General features: G+C 41.0%; 1 protein-coding gene across 1 annotated transcript in view; it reads right to left on the bottom strand.

Moving 5' to 3' along the window:
* LOC118386452 (neuropilin-2-like) overlaps positions 1 to 10000 on the bottom strand; it is a 237768-nt gene that overhangs the window by 163978 nt on the left and 63790 nt on the right. The window contains exon 3 of the mRNA XM_052521822.1: positions 1814 to 1995. Coding sequence (XP_052377782.1) covers positions 1814 to 1995 — 182 coding nt within the window. The remainder of the gene's footprint in view (positions 1 to 1813; positions 1996 to 10000) is intronic.

Below are 10000 nucleotides of genomic sequence, written 5' to 3'. Positions count from 1 at the left end.
TAGAGGTGGGTGTCCCACAGGCTCTGTGAAGGATAGAGGTGGGTGTCCCACAGGCTCTGTGAAGGATAGAGGTGGGTGTCCCACAGGCTGTGTGAGGGATAGAGGTGGGTGTCCCACAGGCACTGTGAAGGAGAGAGGTGTGTGTCCCACAGGCTCTGTGAAGGATAGAGGTGGGTGTCCCACAGGCTCTGTGAAGGATAGAGGTGGGTGTCTCACAGGCTTTGTGAGGGATAGAGGTGTGTGTCCCACAGGCACTGTGAAGGAGAGAGGTGTGGGTCAGACAGGCTCTGTGAAGGATAGAGGTGGGTGTCCCACAGGCACTGTGAAGGAGAGAGGTGTGGGTCAGACAGGCTCTGTGAAGGAGAGAGGTGTGGGTCAGACAGGCTCTGTGAAGGAGAGAGGTGTGGGTCAGACAGGCTCTGTGAAGGAGAGAGGTGTGTGTCCGAAAGAATATGGCACCACAACAAACCTGCCAAGAGAGGGCCGCGCACCAACACTCACGGACCAAGGAGGGCACTAATCAGAGAGGCAACAAAGAGACCAAAGATAACCCTGAAGGAACTGCAAAGTTCCACAGCGGAGATTGGAGTATCTGTCCACTGGACCACTTTAAGCCGTACACTCCACAGAGCTGGGCTTTATGGAAGAGTGGCCAGTTAAAGGCCATTGCGTAAAGAAAAAAATAAGCAAACACATTTGATATTCGCCAAAAGGCATATGGGAGACTCCCCAAACATATGGAAGAAGGTCCTCCGGTCAGATGAGACTAAAGTTGAGCTTTTTGGCCATCAAGGAAAACGCTATGTCTGGCGCAAACTCAACACCTCTCATCACCACGAGAACACCATCCACACAGTTAAGTATGGTGGTGGCAGCATCATGCTGTGGGGATGTTTTTCATCAGTAGGGAGTGAGAAACTGGTCAGAATGATGTATGGTGCTAAATACAGGGTAATTCTTGAGGGAAACCTGTTTCAGTCTATCAGAGATTTGAGACTGGGACGGAGGTTCACCTTCCTGCAGGACAATGACCCTAAGCATGCTGCTAAAGCAACACTTGGGTGGTTTAAAGGGAACACATTTAAATGTTGTGGAATGGCCTGGTCAAAGGCCAGACCTCAATCCAATTGAGAATCTGTGATATGACTTAAAGATTACTGTACACCAGCGGTCCCCATCCAACTTGAAGGAGCTGGAGCAGTTTCAACTTGAAAAATGGGCAAATATGCCAGTGGTTAGTTAGATGTGCCAAGTTTATAGAGACATATATATATATATATATATATATATATATATATATATATATATATATATATATATATGAATAGAGACAGACCCCAAGAGACATGCAGCTGTAATTGCTACAAAAGGTGGCTCTACAAAGTATTGACTTTGGGGGGGGGATGGATAGTTATGCACGCTCAAGTTTTACGTTTTTTTTTGTCTTATTCTTGTTTGTCTAATAATAAAAAAATATGTTGCATCTTCAAAGTGGTAGGCATGTGTGGTGTAAATCAAATGATACCAACCCCCCAACACCCCCCCCAAAAAAAAACATTTTAATTCCAGGTTGTAAGGCAACAAAATAGGAGAAATGCCAAGGGGGGGTGAATACTTTCGCAAGCCAGTGTACATCTCTAACTGCCAGAATATAATAATAATTTAACCTGTGTCCGAGAAACTGCTCCTAAGTGTATCTATAACCAATAGGTCTACCGACTGCCTTTCTACTGGGTTTCATTTTATCCCAATCTAGTTGTGTTGCTAAACGTTTTTGTATCAACGTTGTGTCTTTATTCATATTTGGACTCACCCGTTTTGAAGACCTCGTAGCGCAGTGAAAAACCAGCCCCCTGGTGAGCGTAGTCTGAGACGAACTTGATGTGGAGGACGGGGCCGGAGGAGATGATGGCAGGAGGGGCGATGTTACTGCAGTGTTTACCCAACAGGTCTCCATTCTCACTGTTTCCATCGCGGATCTCTATGAAGTCATATCTGGGTAGAAACATGGACAACATGTTTGGTTTTGGAAGTCCACGAAAACCAAGTAGAATACAGACAGAGGAGATATAGCTGGCCAACCCAGTGAGACAGATGAGATAGAGACAGATGAGATATAGACAGAGGAGATATAGACAGATGAGATATAGACAGATGAGATATAGACAGAGGAGATATAGACAGAGGAGATATAGACAGAGGAGATATAGACAGAGGAGATATAGACAGATGAGATATAGACAGAGGAGATATAGACAGAGGAGATATAGACAGATGAGATATAGACAGATGAGATATAGACAGAGGAGATATAGACAGATGAGATATAGCTGGCCAACCCAGTGAGACAGATGAGATATAGACAGATGAAATATAGACAGAGGAGATATAGACAGATGAAATATAGACAGAGGAGATATAGACAGATGAAATATAGACAGATGAGATATAGACAGAGGAGATATAGACAGATGAGATATAGACAGATGAGATATAGACAGAAGAGATATAGACAGATGAGATATAGACAGAAGAGATATAGCTGGCCAACCCAGTGAGACAGATGAGATATAGACAGATGAAATATAGACAGAGGAGATATAGACAGATGAAATACAGACAGAAGAGATATAGACAGATGAGATATAGACAGAAGAGATATAGACAATGAGACCCAGTGAGACAGATGAGATATAGACAGATGAAATATAGACAGATGAGATATAGACAGATGAAATATAGACAGAGGAGATATAGACAGATGAAATATAGACAGAAGAGATATAGACAGATGAGATATAGACAGAAGAGATATAGCTAACCCAGTGAGACAGATGAGATATAGACAGATGAGATATAGACAGAGGAGATATAGACAGATGAGATATAGACAGATGAGATATAGACAGATGAAATATAGACAGATGAGATATAGACAGAGGAGATATAGACAGAGGAGATATAGACAGATGAGATATAAGTCGCTCTGGATAAGAGCGTCTGCTAAATGACTTAAATGTAAATGTAATATAGACAGATGAGATATAGACAGAGGAGATATAGACAGATGAGATATAGACAGATGAGATATAGACAGAGGAGATATAGACAGATGAGATATAGACAGATGAAATATAGACAGATGAGATATAGACAGATGAGATATAGACAGATGAAATATAGACAGATGAGATATAGACAGATGAGATATAGACAGAGGAGATATAGACAGATGAGATATAGACAGAAGAGATATAGACAGAGACAGATGAGATATAGACAGATGAGATATAGAAAGATGAGATATAGACAGAGGAGATATAGACAGATGAGATATAGACAGATGAGATATATACAGAGGAGATATAGACAGATGAGATATAGACAGAGGAGATATAGACAGATGAGATATAGACAGATGATATAGACAGATGAGATATAGACAGATGAGATATAGACAGATGAGATATAGACAGAGGAGATATAGACAGAGGAGATATAGACAGATGAGATATAGACAGATGAGATATAGACAGATGAGATATAGACAGAGGAGATATAGACAGATGAGATATAGACAGAGGAGATATAGACAGATGAGATATAGACAGATGAGATATAGACAGAGGAGATATAGACAGATGAGATATAGACAGATGAGATATAGACAGATGAGATATAGACAGATGAGATATAGACAGAGGAGATATAGACAGATGAGATATAGACAGAGGAGATATAGACAGATGAGATATAGACAGATGAGATATAGACAGAGGAGATATAGACAGAGGAGATATAGACAGAGGAGATATAGACAGATGAGATATAGACAGAGGAGATATAGACAGATGAGATATAGACAGAGGAGATATAGACAGAGGAGATATAGACAGATGAGATATAGACAGATGAGATATAGACAGAGGAGATATAGACAGAGGAGATATAGACAGAGGAGATATAGACAGAGGAGATATAGACAGATGAGATATAGACAGATGAGATATAGACAGATGAGATATAGACAGATGAGATATAGACAGAGGAGATATAGACAGATGAGATATAGACAGAGGAGATATAGACAGATGAGATATAGACAGATGAGATATAGACAGAGGAGATATAGACAGATGAGATATAGACAGAGGAGATATAGACAGATGAGATATAGACAGATGAGATATAGACAGAGGAGATATAGACAGATGAGATATAGACAGAGGAGATATAGACAGATGAGATATAGACAGATGAGATATAGACAGATGAGATATAGACAGATGAGATATAGACAGAGGAGATATAGACAGATGAGATATAGACAGATGAGATATAGACAGGTGAGATATAGACAGAGGAGATATAGACAGATGAGATATAGACAGAGGAGATATAGACAGAGGAGATATAGACAGAGGAGATATAGACAGATGAGATATAGACAGATGAGATATAGACAGATGAGATATAGACAGAGGAGATATAGACAGATGAGATATAGACAGATGAGATATAGACAGATGAGATATAGACAGATGAGATATAGACAGATGAGATATAGACAGAGGAGATATAGACAGATGAGATATAGACAGAGGAGATATAGACAGATGAGATATAGACAGATGAGATATAGACAGATGAGATATAGACAGAGGAGATATAGACAGATGAGATATAGACAGAGGAGATATAGACAGAGATGAGATAGACAGATGAGATATAGACAGATGAGATATAGACAGATGAGATATAGACAGATGAGATATAGACAGAGGAGATATAGACAGATGAGATATAGACAGATGAGATATAGACAGATGAGACATAGACAGGTGAGATATAGACAGAGAGATATAGACAGATGAGATATAGACAGATGAGATATAGACAGATGAGATATAGACAGGTGAGATATAGACAGATGAGATAGAGACAGATGAGATAGAGACAGATGAGATATAGACAGAGGAGATATAGACAGATGAGATATAGCTGGCCAACCCAGTGAGACAGATGAGACATAGACAGATGAGACATAGACAGGTGAGATATGGCTGGCCAACCCAGTAAAACAGATATAGTGCACTACTTTTGATCAACCTAATCCCTATATAGTGCACTACTTTTGATCACCGTAATCCCTATATAGTGCACTACTTTGATCCAGATTAGTGCACCACATAGGGAATAGAGTCCCATTCAGATGTAGCCTGAAGTGTATAATTCCAACTCGTGTCCTATTGGTCAGTTTCTCTGGTCTTTGACTGTCAGCGGACCTCTGTTCTCTCACCCAAACTCAGATTCATATTGGTCAGTTTCTTAAACCTTAAGCAACAAGAGCAAACCCACCGGCCTCTCCAAAATAAACCTTTATAACTGAGGACACATGATAACAGAGTTAGGGTCTGGGATAGAGGCCATTGTCTTTCGACTGGTGGGTCACTTCTATAAAACACTCGTCCTTCAGTCTAACGATCAGAGCAGAGGAAAGGTGCTCTATCTAAATTAAGACAATGAAAGAAAGACTGCAACCTCAGGCCCTGCAGGTACCTCCATTGCAATATAGACACAGTGGGGTATAGTAGGGTTGTGGCTATATCCCTCCATCGACCAATCAGTGCAGACGACAATTAGAGAAAGACTGATAAGAGCAACTCCTGACCGTTAGGCCTTGATGTCCTTTCATTTTAATATACAATGTAGGGTAATTAACTTAATAACCAGCCCTCCAGATTCCTGCTGGATTACAGGTGGATTACTGCTGGATTACAGGTGGATTACTGCTGGATTACAGGTGGATTACTGCTGGATTACTTCTGGATTACTGCTGGATTACAGGTGGATTACTGCTGGATTACAGGTGGATTACTGCTGGATTACTTCTGGATTACTGCTGGATTACTGGTGGATTACTGCTAGATTACAGGTGGATTACTGCTGGATTACTTCTGGATTACTGCTGGATTACTGGTGGATTACTGCTGGATTACTGGTGGATTACTGCTGGATTACAGGTGGATTACTGCTGGATTACTGGTGTATTACTTCTGGATTACAGGTGGATTACTGCTGGATTACAGGTGGATTACTGCTGGATTACAGGTGGATTACTGCTGGATTACTTCTGGATTACTGCTGGATTACTGGTGGATTACTGCTGGATTACTTCTGGATTACTGCTGGATTACTGGTGGATTACTGCTGGATTACTGGTGTATTACTTCTGGATTACAGGTGGATTACTGCTGGATTACTGCTGGATTACTGCTGGATTACTTCTGGATTACTGCTGGATTAATGGTGGATTACTGGTGGATTACTGCTGGATTACTGCTGGATTACTGGTGTATTACTTCTGGATTACAGGTGGATTACTGCTGGATTACTGCTGGATTACTGCTGGATTACTGCTGGATTACTGCTGGATTACAGGTGGATTACTGCTGGATTACTGCTGGATTACTGGTGGATCTGGTAGGGTTTATGGAGATATCTGGTCACCTGGAGAGGAATAGAGAGGGAGCAGGCGTTCTGTTGAGCTAGCTCTCTGTGTGTTTGTATTACTATATCACTATATTAATATATTGCTAAATTGCTTTATCATTACATTACTATATTATTATAGTATTATATTACAACATTCCTATATTATATTATTATAATACTATATTATTATATTACTATATTATTATATTACTATATTATTATATTATATTATTATATTATTATATTATGATATTACTATATTATTATATTATTATATTACTATATTATTATATTATTATATTACTATATTATATTATTATATTATTATATTATATTATTATATTACTATATTATATTATTATATTACTATATTATATTATTATATTATTATATTACTATATTATATTATTATATTACTATATTACTATATTATATGATTATATTACTATATTATATTACTATATTATTATATTACTATATTATATTATTATATTATTATATTATTATATTACTATATTATTATATTAATAAATTATTATATAATTATATTACTATATTATTATATTACTATATTACTATATTATTATATTACTATATTATTATGTTATTATATTACTATATTATTAAATTACTATATTATTATATTACTATATTATTATATTAATATATTACTATATTATTATATTATTATATTATGTTAAGTGTGTTGTACTAGGAGGAACCAGCATGTAGCTCTATCCACTGACGGTGGGGGAGGGGGGACAATCCGGGGAGGGAAGAGGTAAACAAGTCTCCTAACACCAACTCACCTCCCTCATGCATTGTGACAGCGACAGCGTGTGAACTGACAACGCCGTGGCAACGTGGTTGAGGGTGGTTCTCACAAAGCCTTTCTAGGGTTCTGTTCTTCCTTCCTCTTCTAGCTTTAAAATGGACATGTCAGTTACTGCTTTGGCCGGGATAAAGATGTGACAGATTTATTATGTCTCTCTCTCTCTCTCTCTCTCTCTCTCTCTCTCTCTCTCTCTCTCTCTCTCTCTCTCTCTCTCTCTCTCTCTCTCTCTCTCTCTCTCTCTCTCTCTCTCTCTCTCTCTCTCTCTCTCTCTCTCTCTCTCTCTCTCTCTCTCTCTCTCTCTCTCTCTCTCTCTCTCTCTCTCTCTCTCTCTCTCTCTGTAACAGACTAAACTGCTGTGGGGCACATAACTGGTGGCACTGTGTCAGGTAGAGGAGTGCGTGGGGGTGGAGGAGAGAACCTGACACTGCTCTCAGCCCCCCCTCTGACAGACACAGACAGGTGTCCTCCGTCCCTTCTTCCCCCTTCCCCCTCTTCCTCCTCACCCCTTCCTCCACTCTGAGCCAGGCCTGATTCCTCTCTACTCAGTAGCCTACAGGTAGAAGCAGAGGCAGTGAGAGAGACAAGGCAAGGTAGAGGCAGTGAGAGAGAGACAAGGCAAGGTAGAGGCAGAGGTAGTGAGAGAGACAAGGTAGAGGTAGAGGCAGTGAGAGAGACAAGGCAAGGTAGAGGCAGATGTAGTGAGAGAGGCAAGGTAGAGGCAGAGGTAGTGAGAGAGACAAGGCAAGGTAGAGGCAGAGGTAGAGGCAGAGAGAGAGACAAAGTAGAGGTAGAGGCAGTGAGAGAGACAAGGTAGAGGCAGGGGCAGTGAGAGAGACAAAGTAGAGGTAGAGGCAGTGAGAGAGACGAGGTAGAGATAGAGGCAGAGAGAGAGACAAGGTAGAGGCAGTGAGAGAGACGAGGTAGAGGCAGTGAGAGAGACGAGGTAGAGGCAGAGAGAGAGACGAGGTAGAGGCAGTGAGAGAGACGAGGTAGAGACAGAGAGAGAAACAAGGTAGAGATGAGGTAGAGGCAGAGGCAGAGAGAGAGACAAAGTAGAGGTAGAGGTAGAGAGACAGACAAGGTAGAGGTAGAGGTAGAGAGACAGACAAGGTAGAGGTAGAGGCAGAGAGAGAGGCAGAGACAAAGTAGAGGTAGAGGTAGAGAGACAAAGTAGAGGTAGAGGTAGAGAGACAGACAAGGTAGAGGTAGAGGCAGAGAGAGAGGCAGAGACAAAGTAGAGGTAGAGAGAGACGAGGTAAAGGTAGAGGCAGAGAGAGAGAGAGAGACAAAGTAGAGGTAGAGGTAGAGAGAGACGAGGTAAAGGTAGAGGCAGAGAGAGAGACACAATAGAGGTAGAGGCAGTGAGAGAGACGAGGTAGAGGCAGTGAGAGAGAAGAGGTAGAGGCAGAGTTAGAGACAGCTCTATGAAGGCCTGCCTGAGTATATTTAGACTGGAGAACACCAGCGAGCTTTTGAGGTTGAATCCTCTTTTTCTCTGGTCTCCGAATCTCAGTCGTGGAGACAGATCCGACAGGGCTCTTTTGACATGATCACAATGTCTCTCTCTTTGTTGCTGGGAAGTCTTGCAGCAGCCGCACTGAGGCAGCGAGAGATCTCTCAAGACAACCCAAATAGCACCCTATTCCCTATATAGTGCACTACTTTTCAAAAGAGCCCTTAGTGCACTGCATAGGGAATAGGGTGGCATTTGGGTTCTTCAAGTCGCTGCAGGCGGCATCGGGGCGGATTCTGATTCTACCCCCTCTCCAATTAGTTCTGACATTAACCACGGTGACAATGATAGCCTTCTTACTCTTCGAGCTGGCTGGGAGACATGCTGTGTGTGTGTGTGTGTGTGTGTGTGTGTGTGTGTGTGTGTGTGTGTGTGTGTGTGTGTGTGTGTGTGTGTGTGTGTGTGTGTGTGTGTGTGTGTGTGTGTGTGTGTGTGTGTGTGTGTGTGTGTGTGTGTGTGTGTGTGTGTGCATAGTTGAAGTCGGAAGTTTACATACACCTCAGCCAAATACATTTAAACTCAGCTTTTTCACAATTCCTGACATTTAATCCTAGTATAAATTCCCTGTTTTAGGTCAGTTAGGATCACCACTTTATTTTAAGAATGTAAAATGTCAGAATAATTGTAGAGAATTATTTATTTCAGCTTTTAATTTCTTCATCCCATTCCCAGTGGGTCAGAAGTTTACATACAGTCAATTAGTATTTGGTAGCATTTCCTTTAACATGTTTAACTTTAGTCAAACGTTTTGGTTTGCCTTCCTCAAGCTAACCACAATAAGTTGGGTGAATTTTGGCCCGTACCTACTGACAGAGCTGGTGTAACCGAGTCAGGTTTTCAAGCCTCCTTGCTCGCACACGCTTTTTCAGTTCTGCCCCCAAATGTTCTATAGGATTGAGGTCAGGGCTTTGTGATGGCCACTCCAATACCTTGACTTTGTTGTCCTTAAACCATTTTGCCACATCTTTGGAAGTATGCTTGGGGTCATTGTCCCTTTGGAAGATCCATTTGCTACCAAGCTTTAATTTCCTGACCGATGTCTTGATGTTGCTTCAATATATCCACATAATGTTACTTCCTCATGATGCCATCTATTTTGTGCACCAGTCCCTCCTGCAGCAAAGCACCCCCACAACATGACGCTGCCACCCCCGTGC

This window comes from Oncorhynchus keta, chromosome 7, assembly GCF_023373465.1.
Source record: "Oncorhynchus keta strain PuntledgeMale-10-30-2019 chromosome 7, Oket_V2, whole genome shotgun sequence".
Taxonomy (NCBI): domain Eukaryota; kingdom Metazoa; phylum Chordata; class Actinopteri; order Salmoniformes; family Salmonidae; genus Oncorhynchus; species Oncorhynchus keta.
The sequence above is the reverse complement of the archived record's forward strand: the minus strand, read 5'-3'. Positions and strand labels throughout refer to the sequence as shown.